General features: G+C 38.5%; 2 protein-coding genes across 18 annotated transcripts in view; one reads left to right on the top strand and one right to left on the bottom strand.

Moving 5' to 3' along the window:
• Window positions 1-636: 636 nt before the first annotated feature.
• Window positions 637-22,474, top strand: NEXN (nexilin F-actin binding protein). 13 transcript variants are annotated; one of them, XM_086753660.1, is made up of 15 exons: window positions 690-771; window positions 1,217-1,311; window positions 6,622-6,699; window positions 7,872-8,063; window positions 8,205-8,286; window positions 8,373-8,521; window positions 9,901-9,942; window positions 11,072-11,266; window positions 11,345-11,518; window positions 13,961-14,146; window positions 17,955-18,155; window positions 19,498-19,719; window positions 20,866-21,051; window positions 21,510-21,870; window positions 21,976-22,474. In XM_086753660.1, exons 3-15 carry the CDS (start codon window positions 6,673-6,675, stop codon window positions 21,987-21,989), a joined length of 2,031 nt encoding a protein of 676 aa, XP_086609786.1. In that variant the 5' UTR covers window positions 690-771; window positions 1,217-1,311; window positions 6,622-6,672; the 3' UTR covers window positions 21,990-22,474. The 13 variants fall into 13 exon arrangements, with proteins under 13 accessions (XP_086609776.1, XP_086609772.1, XP_086609781.1 ...); XM_086753648.1 differs by having other exon boundaries at window positions 751-771; window positions 6,618-6,699; XM_086753650.1 differs by lacking the exon at window positions 1,217-1,311 and having other exon boundaries at window positions 637-771; window positions 6,618-6,699; window positions 17,958-18,155.
• The window catches only part of FUBP1 (far upstream element binding protein 1), a 37,969-nt gene continuing 26,941 nt past the window's right edge, over window positions 11,552-22,579 (bottom strand). For 2 of the 5 annotated variants that reach the window (XM_086753634.1, XM_086753645.1), the window contains one exon: window positions 11,553-13,320. In XM_086753634.1, the coding sequence (XP_086609760.1) occupies window positions 13,303-13,320 (18 nt within the window). In that variant the 3' untranslated portion in view covers window positions 11,553-13,302. Of the gene's footprint in view, window positions 13,321-22,579 lie in introns of all 5 variants that reach the window. The other 3 variants (XM_086753639.1, XM_086753643.1, XM_086753640.1) reach the window with 2 other exon arrangements.

The raw sequence follows: 22,579 nt of genomic DNA, 5'->3' as shown, positions 1-22,579 counted from the left end.
CGCGGGGCAATGTAAGTAACGAAATGGAGAACATAAAGCGTCTAATCCTTACTGCTGGAGAAGGGCAATGGATATATGCTTTGATCTGCCCGAATTTGTTTTATGTGTTTATCTGCTGAGAACTGTTGTTTTCCTAAAGTTGAAAGCCCTACTTTAACTGAAATCCTGTGCCTTTGCTTCAGAAATAGGAGTGCAGCTCTTTTGAGGGTGGCACTGGGGGGAAGTTTCTGAGCTGTCCTTCAAAAGAGAAACACATTTTGTGTTTTAACTTTGATGGTGGCTGTTCAGATTTGCAAAGCCTAAGGTCATGTGGTTATCATCCTAAGATCTATAAATCCAGCTGAAAGTTAGGCTCCAGAGCGGCAGACACAATGTGAGATTGGAAGAAGAAAGCTCTGCCCTGGAGACCTCGCAACTCAACGTGTAGGAAACAAGCCATCTTTAAGCAGAAAAAAGGAATGTATTCAGATGTAATAAAATCATGTTTCTGCCTCTGCTTTGTAAAGTTTCCAGAGAAAGGCGCTGCTTGAAGCCGCCGGCGTGCTCCGTCTCGCAGGTCTGGCACTAGCAGGATTCCCCCCCGCTCCATCAGCTAACTGTCACATTACTATTATTAGTTGATTGCTCGCCCTGTGCCGTTGAGCGACCCGGGGCCTGACGGCCGCGGCTATAAAGCCTCCCCGCCGGCTGCCCTGCCCGCCCCGCGCTTCTCGCCAGCCCAGATTCGGCGCCCGGAGGCGGGCGCGGCGCTTTGCGGAGGCTGCGCTACCTGTGAGTACGTGGGGGCGATGGGTGGGCTGCCGCGGTCAGGAGACCCTGCCGCTACCGGAGGCAGCGACCTGACGGGACGCATCCGCGGGCGGAGGCTGCGGGGCGCCCGGTCCCCGTCCCCTCCGCCGGCGGGGCCCTCTCCCGCCGCTCGCCCGCTGCCCTGCGGCAGGGACCAGGAGCGCGCCAGCCGGGGGGCGGCCTCCCTCCCCCGGTTATTTATAGCTCCCTGGCCCTTCCAGCCCAAAATAAGCCCGTTGGCCCGGGCGGCTGTCCGCGGTAGGGGGGTGTGGGGGGGCTGTCCGCGGCGAGGGGCTGGGCATGGCGTGCCGAGCCGCTCTGCGGGGCCGGGACCGAGGCGGGCCGGGCCGGGACAGCTGCCGGGGCGCGGGGCTCGTCTGGAATGCGGGCGCCGGCCGCGCGTCGCGACTTTTATGGAAACTTGCAGCGTCGGAGCGGCGGCCGCAGCCAAGGGGCGCTCCGCAGCCGCCAGCCCGCCCGCCGGGACCGCGCCGAGCCGCAGCGGCGGGGCAGCGCCCGCAGGTAAGAGCGGCTCCGCCGGGCGCGGGCGGGGGAGAGGGAGAGGGGTCAGGCCGACACTCAGCCCCGCATCGCTCCCTGCCACTCCCACAGTGCTCGCCCCGCTCCGCTGCCCCGCTCCCCCGTCCTGCGGCGGGGCCTGGGCTGCGGGTCCGCCCCGCTGTGCCCCCTCCTTCCCGCCGCCCCTCGAGCGCGGCGTCTCTCCGCCGCCGGGGAGCCCGCGCCGCCGGCCACCCCCTCACAGCCCCGCGGAGTGGGCGAGGGCCGCCGCCGAGGGCCCCTCGGTTGCGGGGGCAGCCGGCGGAGCAGCGCCCGGGGGTGGTCGGCCGCAGCCTCGCGGGCAGGGGGCACCGGGCTGCGGGGAGCGAGGCTTCGGCAGCCGCCGGGCAGCGCCGCCCCGGGGGCGGCAGGGAGCGGGCCGGGGCCGGGCCCGCCGCGGGCGCCGCTCGTAGCGGGGCTGACATGAAATGAGTGCGGGTAGGGCCGGTGCCACAGGCGGCACAGGGCCCGCGTAAGGCGCGGCGTGTGCCCCCCCGCAGGGCTGATGCGCGTTTGGTGAAAGTTGATTAAAGCGGCATCTCTCCACGTAATGAGCAGCTCGGCTTTGTCGGTCTGCTGTCAGGCAGCGATCGGACGGAGCGCATGTAGAGGTTCTGCCTCATCCCCAAGTGATCCTGAGGTGTAAGACACCGTGGTTTAGTAGAAAATACTGGGTTTCCGTGACAGCTTACAAACGGTTTGTTATCAAGTTTGTTTTAGGTAAACAAGAGCTTCTACTGACACAGTGAACAACTGCAAAAAGGCATGTTTAATGAAACGTATTAATATTTTGAAAATTATTCGGCAAGTAGCTGCATGCTAGAAAACTTTGTACTCTTAACCTTAGATTTCAGATCTTAAGAGACCTTAGATCTCTTAGAAAAAATGTCCAATTAAACTGTAAAATAATAGTTTGGTAAGAGGGCCAAGTGTATGAAGGAACACGCAGAAGTGTGAGGCTGTGCCTAGTGTACGTGGAAAGCGCACGGTCTGGTGAAATACCAGAACTGGGTAGGTGGTGTAAGGCACGCCTGAGAAATACTTTCTCTAACTGCATTTAGAATATTTTAAATGAGTGGTTTCCTCGGTGGCAGAAGACAATCTGCCGTTTGCCGTACTGGGATATTCAGCTTTGAGACTCCTTTAACAAGGAGCCGTGCTGTGGCTGAGTCCTCTGGAAGGCAGTGGGGGGAAAGCACCAGTGGAGGGTAAGGACGGTGGAAGAGCAGCTCAGGAAGCAATAGCAGTGACCCTTCGCTGTGCGCTGGAGGCAGCCACGTCCGCTCGGGTGAAGGTGTTACAGGCGATCTGGAATCAGTGCTACCAGCAGAGTAGGGCTGGTCAACTGGAAGCAGCAGCTTATCTCCAGGATACCAGGAGACCTCTCCTTTGTGGCAGAAGGACAGCGGGGGACAGGGACCATCACTGTGTTCAGTCTGAGTTGGCCATGAGGATTTCAGAGAAGAGGCAGATGGGCTGTGTTCTGTCATCAAAGAAGGGAAGAAGCAAATTGCAGTAGGGCTTCACGTCCAGCACTTGATACCACATTTCAGTACCCTGATCTCTGACATCCTGTCAGTGAAGTCAGCAAGAGTTGAGCTCAAATCCTACTCTTTCTCTTCAGCTGCTGTGACACAAGGCGGGGTGGAGGAACTCACAAGGTGGGGTGGAGGAACTATGGTATTGGGCAAAATATGCTGATTTTTGTTTTGGGGACCTCGGTTCACAATTTACTGCTACCCATGATTAGCATCAGAAGATATCCTGGAACATGAAATCATGAACCAGAAGATCTCAGCAGGGCTTTCCCTGTAACAGGGCAGCCTCTCAGCCCCCACTACGTTTGCTCTGGAGCCCCTGTACCCCATAGTAGTACCTGAAGAGAGTAAGGAATTAACAGACAGACCTTTTCTACAGAGGAGGGTGATTTTACTTTTTTAATGCAGTAGTTGGATTGCATGGCACTGTCATGTTAAAGAGTACTTATATAGACAGGCATAGACAAAATCCTTTATAATAAATATGTTTTTATAAATAACGTCATATCTGCACAGATTATTCTATAATATGAGACTGACAATAAATGTTGAAGTGCAATACATTCAAAGATTGAGGAAAAGATTGTGTATGAAATCGAATTATCTGGGTCAATTATTGCTGAGCATCCTAGGCTTTAATTATAGAGATTTTATGAAGGAAATAAAAGTGAGTGGAAGTAGTTTTGTATTTTCTGTTGTACAAAATGTGATGTTTAGACAGCTGGTGTTAGTTGTCGTCACTCACTGGCTGCAGTGAGGCTGACGGTTTGTGCCAGTTCAGGATCTTCCCCTATGCACGATAATTTTAGTATCTACTTTAGTATCTGTAATTTAGTACAACAACTGGTAGTGTCATTCCAAATGAGTTACAGTAAGGACATAAATGATGAACATCACGCTCTTCCCCCTTCTCTTTCTAGTTCTATTTAATATTTTGTTAAATATCTTAACATTGTGGACTCTGTTTTCCTCTCCTAAGTGCCCTGGCTGCCAGTAGTGAGTTTCCAACTCTCACAATATGGTTTTCCTATAAAATGGAGACTTCCCTGCAAGCAGAGCACAAAGAGGAGACAGATGGTAAACGTAGCTTAGGCTGTGCTGTGAAGGGCTTATTTATAACTCACAGTAGCCGTAGGACAGCAGGGGGGCCTCCCAAATGGAGAAATCACAGAGGAACTAGACTTTTAAAAAAAGTCCTGGCTTCGTACTCCCGTTGTAAAGAGTAGTGTTCAGTTAGGGAAAACGCTGGTGTTTGTCTTGTGTGAGGTTGTTAATCACTCCACTGAAAATCAAGAGCTTCTATGTTTTCTAATGAAGGGGAATTTTATTGTTCGTGGGAGGTTTTTTTATTTGGTCAAAGCCGCACAACATTTTTCGATCTGTTGAGGACTCTGACCATCTTTCAGAAATAGGAATGAATTAAATTTAAGGAGATGGATTTTGGAACTTGTGAGCCATCAAACCTTCTGTGTTCACTTTATGGTTTTCTTTGTTCACTTTGATTATTTTGCCTAAAGTAAGGCTTTAGGGAGTCTGTGTGAAAAGTTGAACAAGTGCTATGATCATAATAAATCCCGACATATCGGAGCTGACAGCTTACCCATTTACAGCAAACAAATAAGATGCATGAAAATAGCATCTTTTTTTTTTTTTTTTTTTTTTTTTTTTTTACAGCGTATTTCTAATCTATTGCCTAGTTTCCTGTGTATTATTGGCTTTGTATTAAGTTTTCACTTGAAACTTCCTAGAGATCACCCTGCATTACAGCCAGTCAAGTCATTCTAGTAATGGCATTTTCTCTTCCATTCAATTCCAGAGGTAGGACCATTGATCAAAGGATAGAGGTTAAATTTCTCTTCTAGGAAAAATCTCCATGTAGACTTTCTTTGGAAGCGGAACTGCAGTCTAGTACTTTACTATAAACATTCTTACACCTGACTAACATTTCCTGAGAGATCTCGTTTAATCATAGGAAAGGTAAAACGTGGAGAAAAAAAATAATAAAGAGTAGTGTCAGATAAATGCTAGAGTGATGAGACTGGATAGGCAAAGAAAAGCCTACTAAGAAGCTCAATTTATTATTTTTTTTTCATGGCTGTGTTAAAGATTATAATCTGGGATTTTTCTGAGTGGGAAGCTTCAATGAGGAGCTTTTACAGCTTTTCCTGAGATATGTTGATCTCAGGGAAATAAAAAAAAAAAAAGGATGAGACCGAACCTTAAGATTGTATAGCTTCATAATTGGAGAACAAATCTCTTCTGAAGTAAGTACGTATACAAATTTATTAGCACCTACTTCGTGCAAAGAAATCATCAGTGATTGCTGCCTCATGGACCCAAGGCAAAATTCAAGGAGTGCTTATATTTTTTTTCTTAAAACTTCTGCATTGACTTTATTAGAAATTACTTATCTGCCTTGAGGAGTCCTTGAGGCAGGGTGCTGCTGCTGTTCCTGCTCAAGTTTTAATTGCCACGGAGAGGGATGAAAGTGCAAACCTGTGTGGTATCAGGTTTAGTAATGCCCTACTGCTTTATATCAATATCTTTTAGCATCAAAGGTAGGGGTAGGATGACGTACAGATTCAAAATGTTTTAGAGCCAGCTGGCTAACCTTCAAGCATATTAAGAGTTAGTGATGCCAAAGAACTGGACAGTAGCCTAAAGTAATAGCAGATATGGCAGTAATCCAAATGGCAGAAGTGGACCTGCCATCTTGAAGGCCCACAACCTGTTGGACGGGCACATTCTTGGAAGTTCAGACAGCAGGAATTTGCAAAGAAAATTTCTTCCAGCATTTGCACTTTTAAAGAAAATTTCGGATTTGTGATTTGAGGGTAGGCCTCACTGCTGTCAGCAATCTTAGTGACACTGTCAAGGGGTTCAGGTAATTAGACCTATCAGAAAGGTTCAAGACAAAGTTGATCCAGAAGCTCAAAAACTGAACTGTGTTCTCAGACCTGTACACATAATCATCTTCCTACAAATAATTGCACATAATATGGAAATCAGACTATGGAATAATCATTTTTCAAATTACTTTAAGATGAAGCCATATAGATAGGGTATGTTGTTGTAGTGAAGGTTAGCAGTAACCTCCACTTGAGATGTTTAGGTGGAACAGAATTCCTCGAGAAAGATTATCTTTGGGCTTTACTTTTCTGCTCCAGCCCTGTATGAAGGCTAGAAGGTCCCTATGTCCCAGGCTACTTCAGCACATGAATTGTACCAGTGCATGACATTCCTTTGTTTTCTGAGGGGTTCATGCAGTAAACCTTTTATTCAGCTTCTGTATTTTAAGTACTCTGCAAACTTCATGCAACCTGAGCTCACTGGCTCATACATCAGGCTGAGGTGGAGCGGTGGAGGCGCAGAGCACATTCCTTTCCTGCTAGCATGGGTATCGAGAAAAACAGTTTTGTAACACACTGGACAGGGCAGCCAGAGCTTGGCTCCAAGTGTGGGTGTTTTGTTTGGTTTTTTACTTTAAATGGAAATTAAAAACCAATATCCAGGACTATATAGAGGGGTTATGAGCATGAATAGTGAATCATAAGCTTGTTCTTTTAATTACTGTTGCATACTTAGAACCTATTCATGTCTTCAAAAGCCTCAGAGGACCAAATGAAATGGTGATACATCAGTTTCAGCCTATGCAAACTTATTTACAGGAAGATGGATAAAGCATCATTTAAAAGGAAAAGAAAGGAATATAACTACAACTGTTTCTTTTAGGTAGAAACTGAAAGCAATCTTAAACATACCAGGTGCAGAGCACAATACAGTAGCCATGAATGACATTGCACAGAAAACCGAGGTATGTACCAATTTTAAAGTAATCAAAGCAATGTAGTAATTTACAACTGATGCTTGCAAAAAAAAGTAATTACAAACAATTGTAAAAGACAACCAATTATACTGGAAGTCCGCTGGTGTTGTTGTTATTTTAAGATAATGGAAGGGAACTTGAAAGTAGCTTAAGGAAACCTTGATCTGATGGAATCTGTGAAATATGTTCTCACTGTTATTAAATAAAAAACTTGGAGGAGGAAGGCAAAATAAAGATAACAAAATATGAAGAAACTTTTAATGTTGGGGGGAAATTCAGAGCAACACTCACATTTAATTCTAAAATGTGACTGTTAAGCTACTTCAAATATTTCTTTTTCTATGTAGACTCACTGAACAAGAAAAACAAAAGCAGGAACAAAAACTATCGGTTTAGGTGAAAATTATGAAACATGGAATGTTTTCAGACAGTTTTCTCAGCATTACTATATTGAGAACATTTCTGTAGTCATTACGGTAAAAAGAGGGAAAACTTCACAGTAGTTCTGAAAAGTGGGAACTTCTACTGTTTGGACACGCACAGGGTAAGCGTTGGCAAAGAAGTGTCCAGTACTGTATCAAGTCCAGCGATCTTGACACTTTATAACATAAAATCACTGGACTTCTGAGTTTCTCTAAATATTAAAAAAGTAAGAATATAATGTATTGGAAGTTAAAATGAATAAATAATACTATCTGTTTAAAAGCCACGCATGGCTGTTGAAGTGTTGCAGAAGAAAAGATACATATTGTATTATATGTCTGTGTCTTGATTTCTGTTTTAAACGCAAGGGGTAGAGGCTTTATTGTGACTGCTTATGAGTCAAAGCAACAATATAAATCTGTATCTAATTTTTAAAGCCATAGTAATTAAAAATGTACATTAAATACTTAGTTATGTAGCTATTCATTACAGTTTCTTAAAGCCTAAGTTTAATACAATGCTAAATGTTGTTTTGGATATTTTAGTATTTGTTACTATTTATGAACAAATACAATAATGCTTAATAGATGATGAGAAGTGGCACAAAGTTTGTAATCCCACATGCACTTCTGTTTTATGTTCTTACATTCTTTCTAATCCAATCTTATCAGAATATTTCTGTCCATCTGTTTCAACTTTCTTTTTCTTATCTTCATTTCTTCTATATCTTCACCAAGATTCTGCTTTCTTCATCTAAACCCGTCCAAAAATCCTATGTGCCCAAGCTTCACAAGGGTGATGTAAAGGATAAATTTGAAGCTATGCAGAAAGCAAGGGAAGAAAGAAATCAAAGGAGATCTAGAGATGAAAAGCAAAGAAGAAAAGAACAATATGTTAGAGAGAGAGAATGGAACAGGAGAAAGCAGGAGGTTATTTTCTTTGCAAATATTTTGTGTTATTTTAATATTCAATATTAAATGTGAAAATGCTTTCACATTATTTTAAGACAATAATATTGGAATTTTATTTAAGGTATAAAGACAGTTTACTTTCTGTGTTTCATCACCCAGATGAAAGAACTGCTTGGATCGGATGAAGACGATGATGCAAAATCATCTAAAATAGAAAAAGGTTATGTTCCAAAGCTAATAGGTAAGAGAGGCTCGATTTTAAAGGCCTCATAATTCACTAGATAAATATCAGATGTAACCAGTGAACTATGTATTTCACATTCACAGGAACTGTTAAAGGCAAGTTTGCAGAAATGGAGAAGCAAAGGCAAGAAGAAGAAAGAAAAAGAATGGAAGAGGAAAGAAAACGCAGAATTGAACAAGATATGATTGAGAAAAGAAAAATTCAAAGAGAATTAGCCAAAAAAGCACAGGAGGTATGTTAATCTGATCACAATAGTCAGGATATATTTGTAAACAACACAAGAAAAAAGTTGTATTGATCAGGAAGATTTGATCTTAAGATTTCAGTGATGATTTACATAGGAGATGCTCAGTGGGATGGAAATAGGGAATAATGTTCAAAGAACCTTCATCATCACTTCTTTATGGGAATAATTATTTTAAGCACTAAACTTGAGTTACAGATGAAACCAGGCAGGCATAAACATGGTCGGAATGTGAATCAGGCACAATTTTTGGTGTTATATGCAGAAAAGAGTTTACAGAATTTACTAAACTAATTAAAAAATGTTTCTTATATTTTACCAACCCTTATTTTAGGTAATTTTTGCTTATAGATTAGTGAATACAGTTCAGTGATAGATGAATGAAGGCAAGCAAGAAGAGGAACATGCCATCAGCAGGCAAAATGAGAAGATACTAATGCAGTAAAAATCAGAAATCATTACAATTCCAATGATGTTTTATTCCTTTGCCACTTTGTGAATCTTTATTGCATATATATGTGAACAGATTCCAACTTTTGTTGATGCCAGTAAAGCAAATTTTGTCTTTTGTAGAATTTTGCACTGGAGTATCATATTTAATTCCTTTTGTAAGTTTCCTTCAGTGCTGCAAATACTGCATTGAGAGTCAACATCTAAATGATAGACTGGAACCATAAGCAAATTTTTATTGAACCAAGAGACAGCAGTACTTAATTTAGATTTGTTTTTGTTGTAAGAAAAGAAAAACAGTGCTACAGAACAAGTCAGTTTTCAACAAGGACTTAGATAGTACTTTCTACTAAGACTTTTAATGTTGTTAAAACTGGACTCTTCACTGGAAATGTATCTAGCATTTATTTAATCTACTCTGAAAGGCAGAAGTACATATCATGTAGAATTTTAGAAAGTATGTTAGTTTTAGACAGTAACAGATAAAGACACCAAATGAAGCAAATACAGCAATAGGCGCTTTGCAGGAGCTGAGGGGAAAACAGTATCACTTGAATCAGAAATAATTAATAAGCTTGCTTTAGCTTTTTTCTTTTTACACAACTCTGGAATGCATACATGAAGAATGGACATCTAAAGTACTCTTCTCAGTTCATCACCGAAGCGTTAAGAGTGCTTAGCATTCTTACAGAAAGTTTTAACGTGCTTCCTCTATGATGTTTTATGTTATGTTACCCGTTCCTCAACAAGCTAACCTATCTGAGGTATTCCAGCAAAGGTTGGTTCAGTCATTACTGTCTCTGTAAATTTAAGTGCTACATACATACCACTGATACACAAAGAATTTCCACTTCTGTGTTTGCAATCTAAGGCAAAGAGCCAAAGTAATGTAATCATATGAAATTCTCATTTAATAGATTGATGACTTTAACAATACGGGAACTGAATCAGCAGCAGAGGTAATCAGATTTTTTTAAAGAAATGTTCACCTATATTTTTATTCACTTTGTTTTATTATTGTAATTTGGGCTGGGAAAAGTTAGAAAAGGGCACACAAATAACTAATTAAAATTAAACCAAGAAGCTAACAAATTTTTTAAGTATATGGAACTATATGTCTGTACTTGAACTGAATTTATTTATGTTTGAAATAAGAGTCTGCACTGTGAATACTTCGTGGTTAGTTAAAAACATCTAAAATCTAATGTAAAAACCCACCAGAATGATTTGAAATATACTGGCAATGATACTCTAAGTCCTCTCATTTTGGCAAGTATCATGTTAAAAGCTCTTTGCCTTAAACTTGAAATTAAAAGCTGATTCTGTCAATATAAAGGTGTTCGAGCACCTTAATTAACCGTTTTTTTTTTTTCTTTTAAATTGATTAATTTACCATATAGGTTTGGATTTTAAGTCTTGCAAATAAATGTTTAATTTCAGAAAGCTAAGTCCAAAGGTCCTATTGTCTTTCACTAACACAAGAAAATCACATTCATACCACAGTTTTGGAAAGACAAACAAATAAAAACCCCGCTAGTTTTAAGTTATTTGACAGCATCGTTGTTAATCATAGTATCTTGTGAAAAAAACTGGATAAAATATATTTTGGCAAGTAAGTTGTGAAAATATTTTTGAAGCAGCAACACCCTTCAAAAAAAAAAATTACCTGACAAATTGCATGTTGCTGCCTAGAACTACTGGCTTATTCCAACCACAGTATTTCTTTTACTCAGTAAATTTAAGACTGGAACTACAGTGTGGCTACAATTGCTGTGTATTCAAAATTTCACCTGTTCTTCTCCAAACCATGACTATTTATAACTAACAGTTAATGAAAAAATATGCAAAGAAGTTAAGGAGTTTGCCAGCAGTTATGTTTAAAGTAAAATTCAGCTTTGATGCTCATCAGATATTACAGGAAACTAGTGACTGCCTCAGGCAGATGGGTTTATTCTTGTTGTTAATACTCCATACGAGTAATTCTTTTGGAAGTTTTGGTGCACAAAGGTAAAACAGCAGTTTCATTAAGAAATTAGTCTATCTAGAAGTCAAACTTTATGAAAATGTAATAAATATTTCTTTGGACAGGAAGGTGATGATTCACTGCTAGTTACAGTAGTGCCTGTAAAATCCACCAAAACACCTGGGAAGATGAAAATAAACTTTGAGAACACAGGAAAGGAGAGAGCAGAACAAAGAGAGAGACAGGATGAAGAAATGAAGCTAAAACACGAGGAACAAAACCAATTCCTTAAGGAAACCAAGTGCCTTTCATTTATCATGGTAAACCACTCATCTACAAATACCTGAGAAATAAATATCTATTATTTAAGATATAACTATTTCATTTTTCTTGCATAGGATGAAAATAAAGACAATGAAGCACAAGAGTCTTTGTCTCCTGGTAAGCTGAAAGTAACATTTGAAGAACTCGAAAGACAAAGACAGGAAAATCAAAGAAGGCAAGCAGAGGAAGAAGCAAGACAGCGCTTAGAAGAGGAGAAACGTGCCTTTGAAGAAGCTAGACAGCAAATGGTAAACACATGTTTTGTTCATGTTGTGACAGAATTTTCTCATAGGATATGCTTTTACATTCTTTCCTGTATCTGATTCTTCTTTTTCGTATTCCTTAAATATATTTCAAGCTGTCTGAAAATTGCATCACCATGAATTTTTGAAAGACATATTTTTGACCTCAGTTCTAACTCAGTAACCATGCTGGCGTAATGCTTTAGGCATTCTTTTAGTAAAACCAGGAAATTTCTGTATTTTAAATTTGACAGCAATCTTAGCAGGTTTTATACCTACACTTAGTAGTACCTTCAGCTGTAAGTCCTCCAGAAGATAATCAGTTGTCTGGTTTGTTCTCAAGTAGTGCTTCAGATGTTTCAGTAACCAGTTTTTGATGAAAACATTCTGTAGTAACAGAATGCTATCTCTTATTCCCATATTTTTTTATGAATAAGATGATCGATAAATACATCAATTACAACTTTCCTCTTAATAAGAAAGGGAAAAAAGACAGGTCAGCTCTTTTGTATGTATTATGACATATATTATGACATAAACAACATATACTAGAAATTACTAGATTAAGCCTCAAGTTGCCAGAAATGTATCTCACAATTCCTCTTTTATATTACTTGTAAAACTGCCTCCCTATCTGTTCTTTACCATAAGCCAAACTTATTCTAGATCAACTATAAACAGACCTCACTATAGTTTGTTCTTTGATCATACTAAAGTATTAGCATAAGATATACCAGATAGTTTAGATCTGTATTTATTCACTGTACTACACTAGTTTCCAAAAGCATTTTCTAAGTTCTGTATCTTTCGCCTGTACAATCATGGTCATTATGACTTTGTTAATTCACCTACAAAGAAGATTAATTAGAAATGAGATTTTAATCTTCCTTGAAATCTTTGAAAATACTGTTTCTAGGAATTTGCTAACTTTAACGTAAAGAGAATATGATTATGATTGGAGATTCTTGGACAAACAGCTCAAGATCACTATGTTGACTATATTTCAAAAACATTTTAAAAAAATTGTATTCTCCAAAAAACCAAAACCAAAACAAAAACAGTGAACTTCCAGAAAGCTGAAACATTGAAATTCCTAACTGGTCCAAATTGAGAGGTTTCTAGGTTTAGGCAAATACCCAAACTGTGGTTTGCTCCTCCACCTCCAATAAATCACGTAACCTTTCTGCACCAATAACCTTGACGTTATGTCAATAATGCACTTTCTTTTTGTTTAGGGGTGGGCACTAGTGAAGGAGAAAAGGAAAGAAAATGAAGGAGAGAGAACTTAATGAAGTCACTAGCCATTCTAACTGAAGTTCTGTTCACATCTCCTACCCTTATGTATATGCATATAATATAAAGTAGTTCACAAATTCTGTATCTGGAATTTTCTAACATGCAGTTTTATCTGCTATCAGTGGTTGTCAAAATTTGAAGTCAAAAGTTTTCTTAAAGGAAGAGTTCAGCAGTTAATTTCCTTCAATTCTTTCTTTTTCCCCTATGAATTCCAAATAAAAGATTTCTGTAATTGCCTTAAATGGCTACCAGTCCCACATACCAGTCCCAGTCCCAGGGCTGCTTGTAGAATACAGAAATCTGGAATATCTCTGACAGTTCCCAGTCAATTTCCTCCATTAACAAATAAAGTTCTCTGAGATATCTTCTGAAGATGGTTCATTCTTTTGTTCTTGATTGCAGTTTGCAAAACACTCGATTCTACTAGCAGATAAGTGTTCACTGGAGACAAGCAATAACGAAGAGATCAGAGTATCTCAATTCCCTTCCTTTCTTCAGTGGTGATTAAATGTCTAAAAAGCAAAGAAAGAAAAATCTCAGTCTGGAGTAATAGCAAAATGTTAATTGATGATTTTTTTTTTTTTTTTTGCTATAAAACTACAGCATTCTTTTAACTGGTAAATGCATTGGTATAAACAATTTATATGCAAACAAAAAGACTTGATGGTATAAAGGTCTATGAAAGTGTTGTAAAGAAAGTGAATAGGGAGTGATGTACAGTAAAGGATGCAACTCTGAGACCATAAAATATGTACTTAATTATAGAAACATAGAATTGTAGAATAGTTTGGGTTGGAAGGGACCTTTAAAGGTCATCTACTCCAAGCCCCCTGCAAGGAGCAGGTAATTGTCCAGCCTTTTTCTGATAACACACTGTTCTTTGAATTAGACATTCAACAGATTTTTTAAAAATTATAGCAGCTACACATAGGATACTGAAATACATTTATTTTCTCCCTCCCCTGGCTAAAACCAAGACTAAAGTGTTTCTTACAGGAGCCAAACTCTTGACACACTTTATTTTTTTTTCCGTAAGGAGAAAAAAACATTTATAAAAAACAAACGCATTAATGGCATATTTGTTTACTGTAAAGAATGTTTTAATGTTTGGATAAGTCCTTTCTATTTTTTTCCTCTCCCTCTTCTCTGAAGATAAATGAAGGTGGCGATGAAGAATCTGAAAATTCTGTTAAAGAATTCCGTCCTGGTAAACTCAGACTCAGTTTTGAGGAGATAGAAAGACAGAGGAGAGAAGAGGAAAAGAGGAAAGCAGAAGAAGATGCAAGACGACGCATAGAAGAGGAGAAAAGAGCATTTGCTGAAGCAAGGAAGAACATGGTATGGCATTTTCATTTAGTACATAGTTTAATTTTTACCTAAGTCTCTGATGAACTAGAAAGAAGCTCTGCGAAAAAGCTTTAAATACAGTTAGGAATGCCTGCTTCAACTCCTTCGTTAATTAATTCACCTCACTACTTATTAGAAGGTAGGGGTGTAAACTAATCAAGTTCATTTATCAAAAATCATGCCAGAACAATCCCTCCTCACAGCAAGCCTAGGAAAAATTTCAAATAATTTAGTCAAAACCAGATGTGTCCAATGGGTCAAATTATCCTACATGTAACAAAGTGGGAAAGCAAAACATTTTCACAAGGAGAGTTTGTTGGTTTCTTTGGGGAGTAAGTGCAATTCCTTTTCCTTCTCCAAGTTTATCTTCCTGCCTTTACAGGGTGTCAACCTGTCAGCTCTTACGAGGTAAAACACAGAGGGTGGCAACATTATTTATAAAAAATAACTAGCACGGAGCTTTTCATTGTATTCTTCGTGCTTCTTCCAACAGCTTCAAGTTTCAGCAGACTTTGGGGTATATGCGAGTTACTTACTGGTGGATGTCAGGAAATACAGTATTAAATTGCACAACTACCAACTAAAACTAGGGATTGTAGGTTTCAAAAGGAAGGGCAAGGCGTGCCATATAGAACAGTGGAATGACCCACCCATCTGGCAGTGCCTTCCTACATTCCCCTCTGTGGTTTTATTGGGAAAGACCAACTGCACGCCTAATAAAATTTTCATCATCATTCAAAGCAATGCTTTTGAGACAAATCAAAGCTTTCTATGACTACTAATATTGCCAGCTCTGCCTGAAAATGGGGCCAAAGACGAGACCCCCATGCTGAAAATCCCTAGAGAAACTACTATGTAAATTTGTATTTGATATTGTACTGGTAAGAAATTATGGAAAATAGTGTCTGTCCATACTTCCAAAGAGAGAAAATAGAAGCTAAAGCCACAAGGAAGAAAAAAAGAAAAGACAAAAAAAAAAAAAAAAAAAAAAAGAGAGTGCTGCTGGACTTACTTCTGCCATTACAATTTTTATGAAAAGCCAGCAGACAACTAAAGGAAAGCAAAGAAAGTACGTGTTGTCTTCTGTTTTTTTCCTGCTTTCTTGAGAATCTCTTTTCTGCCTCCATGTAGCAAGAATCTAAGCTCAAGTGTCTGGGCAAGAAAGATCTCGCTGATTAAACAGGGTTTAATCCATTAGATGCAGCACAGAGTCTATGACTGCACTGTAAGAGCAGCCAGTGAAGACATTCAGTAATTAAAAAAATTAACTGAAAATGTATTTTCAGCATATACATATTTTGGAAAATTTTCTGTTCATTAGCATTCTGAATATGAACACCACATTTTCTATTACTTTTAACAGAAAATACAAGCCCATGCTTTCCCTGTTTTCCACGGCTACACAATGCAGCAGCCATGCAGATGTGCTTTCAAACAATTTAAGCACATATTATTAATATCTTTTCAGAAGTTGTAAAACCTCACATTCAGTTTTTATTGAAGCATTTAAATTCTCATTATTTTAGAACTTTTTTCATGTTTATTAATTTTAATTTAGTTTTGAAACCCACAGTAGTAGTAATATTGTTGCTGGAAAATAGAAACACCACCTCCTTTTGGAAGGATCTCTCTATTTCACATTTACTCATGCTACATTTATATTTCCATTCTTCCACCCACCAATGTGATCACTTCCAGACTGAAGTGATTTCACCCTGTCAGTCTCTTTCCATTAGAGACTGCACAAAAAAACTGTCTTACCATGAACAAAAAAAAGTTCCACTTAGTATCAGTCACTGCCCACTGAAAATGGGTTGACTGTGCTGCAAACTATGGTTATTACAAGACTGTTTCTCACTACCATCTGTTCCCACTTTGCAGAAAAAAAGAAGTATGGTCTCACTTCACAAAATATGGCTAAAATATTTACTGAACTAACCACAAGGGTTTTGTGCGTCACACAATTCAGCTGAATTTTTTCCTCTGTTTTTTAACCAGGCGTGAGTTGCCTTATTGTCTTTTCACAATTTACTGTTTCAAAAATGCAGAACAGACAGCTGCTAGTGTTTGCTCTTATGCACAGCTTTTTAAAGTTTATGCATTTGTGTGTTTGTAAATTTTGAATTAATGCTTCTCCTATTCACTCAGTTCTGTATCTTCTTGAAGTGATGAGCGCATGAACTAATGCATCACAAGCAAGAGACTTTCACGTTTCTTTGCCAATTTAGCTGTGGTTAGCCTCTGAAAATTATGTGGCTATGCATTGTTTTCATTAAAGGAAATAGTTTACAGCTTTGTTTTTTTGACTCCACACAATTTCAGCTCGCATTATGCAAAACGAATGAAGAATGGAAGGAATGGTGGGGCTGAAGTCCAACTGTAAGCTTACTCGGAGGAAAAATCTGAAAGAAATCTATACTGAATAGCAGTATTTGAGTGGGATTGGGCCAAAAAAACTATTGAAAGAGCTGTGACAAATAAAAAGGATATGGGCAAAGTAGGTCAAGACAGTGGTACGAACTACAAAGGCACAAACAGCAGTGAAGGGTGTAAGTTCCAACGGCAGTAAGTAGCAATGAAGAGAAAAAGGAGTGCCAAAGAATCTTAAAAAAAACCCCAAACAAACAGTTTACTTTCTGTTTCTTTACAAAGCTAGTCAAAACGCTTTCTCAAATGAAAGTTTTGCTCCTTTAATTCTTTCTAGCATTTGACTGAATACTACTGTTGGGAATGCCTACAGTTTAAGGCACATTGGGCTCTCCAGTGTTTGCCACAAGGCTTTTCAAACGTGCTGATGGAGTAGTGCCTAAAGCCACATCACCACAGTTCTAGATCAGTATCTGACTTCTTCTCACATTTATCTACAGAATGTTCCTGTTGAACAATCTCTGCTAATACTTTACAGTTACACGCACAACATACATTCATATAGGTTTTATCAAGAAATTACTTTAAAATCTTTCTTTGTAACTCATGTCATGCTACCTGGCCATTTTTGTAGCGTATAGCTTCATATTTTAGTAATGCTTTACTTTGACAAATGCAGTCTGATAAAATATTTGTTCTTATACTTCCTGCTTTTGGATGTAATGAAAATCACCTTTCCTAGGCCCTACCATCTTCTAATGCATTAGCCTACAAAATAAGCAATCTGCTCATCAATGACTACCTAAGCCCAACTCTACTCTGAAGCCTGAGAAAAGGAGAGGGAAAGGACGAAACTCTTCCTGTTGGGTTGTACAAAGCAATGAACTGGCAGCATAACTTAGTTTAATCAATTTGTGCACAAGAAGAGTTTCCTGTAGAAATTCTGTTCAGTTATCTTTACTGGGAATACTAATATTGCTTAAGAATAGGAATATAATTCCGTTTGCTTAGGAAAAGATTACAGCTATATGTACTTCAGCGCTAAGAGCAAAGACATTTCAACACAAGCACTTTGACTAGTGATAGCCAAGGAAATGGAATTAATTGCTTCAGGTCCCAAAGCTGCATTTAGAGGACATCCTCTCCATCATCTTGCAAAAAAAGACTGCACTTTATTAAAGACCTTCATCTTCATTACTGAAGTTTACCATTTTAATAATAGAGAACTAAAGTCAAATAACCACACTCTCTTCTAAAACATTAGAGGAATACCCTCACTGTCATATTGCACCTTCCTGTGCTGTGGCAGATGTGAAGTGCCTGGTTATCTTGGTGCACTAGAAGTGCACTAGTGCACTAGAAGTGTCTGAGCAACGCTGTGATTTCATCACAGGTACCTTCAGGAGGTATCATTAACACTCTGAATTTCCAGCAGGTGCTGGATGAGGAATCACCAGAGATGTTTAAAACAGTTTCTCAAGAATCTCTCATACCTGGTAAACTGGAAATTAATTTTGAGGAGTTGCTGAGACAAAAAATGGAAGAAGAAAAGAGACGCACAGAAGAAGAGCGTAGGCAAAAGTTGGAAATGGAAAAGCAAGAATTTCAACAGTTAAGACAAGAAATGGGAGAGGTTTGTATATCAAAGGATATGTTAAGCATATTACTAAAAACGCAATAGATAATTTCAGTTAATATACTAAAATCTCAAAGTTTAACTGAAAATTCCTTTAGAAGGAATTTTAAATCAACTTTTAGTATTATGTGAAAAGAATCAAAAATAGAAAAACGAGTTTAAAAAATGTAATATTGTATGTAAAATGCATATTTTTATCACTAATCCACCAGGAAGGAAAATGCTTTTATCCCTCACTACCCTTAAACTAAAAACACAGTCCCAAATTTTTTATTTTATTTTACACTTACTTCTGAAAATTCTACAGTATTACTAAGACAATTATGTAATATTTACAGTATTAGGAGAACAGAAACATCTAATTCCCAAATGAATATACAAAAAAGAAAGTAAGAAAGAGTAAAATTCTTGCTTTTCTTCAAGGGAATGCTGTTAACTAATTAGGAAAGAATGACAGTGGCCTCAGTTTATTTCTAATCAGAGTATGAACAATTTGAAGACTGTCATAGTGGATTTTAAAAAATCACATACAAATTTGTTTTGCATACCCAATGTCTAAAAGATCACGTTCATGAACTTTACACTTAAATGTGATTTGACTGTGGGTGGCAGTTCTTTGCTATTCCCTTTTGAATGGTAGAGGACTACCTTTATTTATGTTAAGCAAAGCTAGAGTGAGTAATAAAGGCTCTAGCTTGCAAGCCTTTCAAGTAAATTTTGTCTTATATCCTAGGGAAGAACGGAGAGAAAGGGACAACCAAATAAAATGCATATACATCTTTACTGTCAGTCAGAGGTCAGGAAAGGAGGGATTGAAAATATCAACAATTACAACTTCAGATGTGGTTTGACTACATGATCCAGAACTGCCATTTCTTTTCCAGCTGTGATATCCTGAAATCTCATTTGCTTTTTCTGTAAAAGTAAATTTTTCTGTTTAACAAAGTAGCTGTATTTTAGAAAATTATTTCCTATCACATTGCAAGCAAGTTAGAAAGGTAAATTATGGGTCCAGGATAACTAAGGGGTTTTTTTTTGTATTGCTAGGTGTCTGGTTTTCTGAGTCTGTGAAGGGTGGTTTGTTGCCAGCAGTCCTTGAATAAAGGGTACATTCAAGTAGGATATTTTAAAATCTGTATCAAGTTTAGATGTGATACAAATACAGTAATCCCAAGAATAGTGAGGAAAAAAATAAATGAAAGGGAAAAGTCTATATGTTCATTTCACATAACTAAGAGAACTGTTCAAGTGTATTAAGTTACACCTATCTGTGTGGAGAACAGGTAGTAAAAATAACTAGGGCATTTTCCATCTCACACACTCTGTAATTTCCGAACAGCTGGAAGAAGAATCTGAAACTTTTGAGCTAAGCAAAGAATATGAAGAATTAATAAAGCTAAAAAGAAGTGGTTCTATTCAGGCCAAGAACTTAAAAAGCAAGTTTGAAAAAATAGGACAATTGTCTCAAGAAGAAATACAGAAGAAGATTGAAGAAGAGCGAGCTAAGAGGAGAGCAATGGATGAAGAAATAAGAGAAAGGGAAGCTGAAAAATTTCAAGAGGTAAGTTGCATTCTGTGTTTGTTAATAATACACTTAGCTGGCACATTAATGATCCAGGAGTGGACAATGCTGCTGCTTTCACCAAAGATTGATGCTTTATTTCAAAAACTATTTTCTCCCATCTTTTCTGTTCCCTCCTTTGGATGCATGAGGAAGTCTCACCTCAGCATCCCTAAAGGAAACAGCACCAGTGTATTATCAGTCACCTGGTCAGGCAGAGATCTAGTGTTCTGCTCAAAGTCCTCAATTCAGAATCTTAAGAACCTGAAACCTGCCAGCCTGAGGGCTTGAAACATTCATATTTGAGAATTAATCTGTTAATCATCACATGAATTGCTTCTTCTTCTGAACTCTAATTCATTTGCCACCATATGAATTAAAAAACAAAACCCCCAACAAACAAACCAACCCCCCATCCCACTCAAACAATGCCATTTGAAGATCAAGTCTTTGTATCATCTTTACTCATTTCTCAGGATAGAGTAGAAAAGGATGCCTACTTATCTGTGCCTCAGACTGAAACATCTCACATTTTTTCAGAAGGGAAAAAACAAGAAACAAAGCTATCAGTCTAACCAATAAATCAACACTACCCTCTGTGACCCAAAACACCAGTGTGAGCCTTCATGACATAATTGCATGCAGCAGTGCAGGAAACTTCACAGTAGTAAGCCTGATCTGAACCTCACACTGACAGTAGTCAGTCACTGCAGTATCAGCTCAAAGACTACCTTTTATTTTTGAGCTTTTAATTTAATGACTGACACTGTAATTATGTTTCTGTAAGGTCAACCTGTGTTAGGTGTTGAAGCTACCATAACATCATGGCATGAAAATTAAGTCCCTAAGAATTTACCATTGTCACAAGACTGTATTCTACTTCTATATGAAAATAGATCTTTAGTATTTTTCTACTTAACATTTTTGAAATTATTTTTGTAAATATTTTTGGGATATTTTATCCCTGGGATAAACTATGATAAGACCTGATCTTAAACTTGACCTTAAACAAGCCTCTGACAAAAACAGGACTCTGGGTGTTTTTGTTTGGTTAAGAACTACTGCTCTACAAAACTAGTTTTATTATCATACAAATTTAAAAGGTAATAAATGAGTTAAGTTCTAATTTTTAATTCTTCTCCCAAGGATGATGAGGTAGATGTGAGACCAGCCAAGAAATCAGAGGCTCCATTTACTCATAAAGTAAACATGAAGGCCCGTTTTGAGCAAATGGCAAGAGCCAGGGAAGAAGAGGAGCAGAGGAGAATTGAAGAACAGAAATTACTACGCATGCAGTTTGAGCAAAAAGAAATTGATGCGGCATTACAGAAGGTATAAATTATGAAGTACCTTTACTTCAGTCCTAAGTGTCATTTAACTTAGCAGCTAATTACCACTGATGGCAACACTGCCAGAGGTACAAAAGGAACACTGTATTTGAACAGCTGCTGTGAATTGCTGCAGTAATGCAAAATTGCTTTTGGTGTTTTCACATGTTCTTGAAGAGTATGAGAGAGATAACTACAAAGAAAGTTCATTGTATTCTTTAAATGCTCTGAAAATGGAATCTACATTCATGCCTATATTTTACCCCAAGATTCCAGTCTCTTTAAAATCAATTTTACTGCCTGTTCCATATCCAGATTCTGTGCATTGTTATCTAGTGAGGATGGGTGTGGCATTTCCCCTTCTCAGAAACATGCTAACTTTTCTGTAATTGAATACATATCACTAGCAGTCAGCCTGCTATTGCCACTTAAGATATTCTAAATTGACTTATTTTACAACAGAAAAGAGAAGAAGAGGAAGACGAAGAGGGAAGCATTATTAATGGTTCTACTTGCGAAGATGAGGATGATCAAGCTCGATCTGGAGCTCCCTGGTTCAAGAAGCCACTGAAAAACACATCAGTTGTTGATGGCGAGCCAGTGAGATTTACAGTAAAAATTACTGGAGAACCAAAACCTGAAGTTACATGGTGGTTTGAGGGGGAAATGTTGCAGGACTCTGAGGACTATCAGTACATTGAAAGAGGAGATACCTATTGCCTTTATTTGCCAGAAACCTTCCCAGAAGATGAAGGGGAATATATGTGTAAAGCAGTCAACAACAGAGGCACATCTGCTAGCACCTGTATTCTCACCATTGAAAGTAAGAGTTAGCATTTTAATTCACTAAATTCTCAAATATTCTTCTTGCCTCTTTCCTATTATGAAAATCTAATTATTTGTTTCTCTTAACCCTTTTATTTTCTAGCTGATGACTACTAATGCTCTACTTTAGCTGGAATCTTTCTCTTCCCCTCAAAACTTTCTTATTGCATCATCTCTTTTTCTGATGGGGCCAACTAAAGAAAGCAAGGATATGCATAGATTTCTCATTCCTGCATCAGATAAGAATAACCTTCAGATTGTGAGTGTCCAGGTTCCTTGCTCAATACAAAAAAAAAAATCAGTATTAAAGGCTAAAAAGAAGGAATCGATGTATGAAAGATCAACTAAAGGAAAAAGCTGAATTATAACAGAGCTCCCACATTTGAAGACCAACTGTTGTGTAATAGTATCAAGCTAAATACACAATCTGGAAAACTGTGTAGTAGCGTAAATCTATTGGTATATTTTGCATGAACACTGAATATTTAAGCTGTTTTACTTTATCCCAGAGACACTGAACTGGGAAAAGGAAATACTTATTGATGATTTTAAAAAACTCCAGTGTACTATTTTTAAAGAATAAAAGATTACATAACTGCTCACTTTTGTTGTTTTGTTTGAAAGAGCATTAGTTCTTTTGTTTTAAAATAAGCTTGCACTTAAACCATTATGCTTTTATCAACCTATGCAGTTGATAATCCAAAAAT

This window comes from Chlamydotis macqueenii, chromosome 8, assembly GCF_036417535.1.
Source record: "Chlamydotis macqueenii isolate bChlMac1 chromosome 8, bChlMac1.mat, whole genome shotgun sequence".
Taxonomy (NCBI): domain Eukaryota; kingdom Metazoa; phylum Chordata; class Aves; order Otidiformes; family Otididae; genus Chlamydotis; species Chlamydotis macqueenii.
The sequence above is the reverse complement of the archived record's forward strand: the minus strand, read 5'-3'. Positions and strand labels throughout refer to the sequence as shown.

Bases quoted from the DNA above. Each gene is read 5' to 3' on its own strand.
- NEXN (XM_086753646.1), top strand. From the start codon at position 6,673: ATGAATGACATTGCACAGAAAACCGAG. The intron at 14,147-17,954 runs GTATGGCATTTT...CTGAATTTCCAG, and splicing joins CTGAAGCAAGGAAGAACATG to CAGGTGCTGGATGAGGAATC. The intron at 19,720-20,865 runs GTAAGTTGCATT...TCTTCTCCCAAG, and splicing joins AAGCTGAAAAATTTCAAGAG to GATGATGAGGTAGATGTGAG.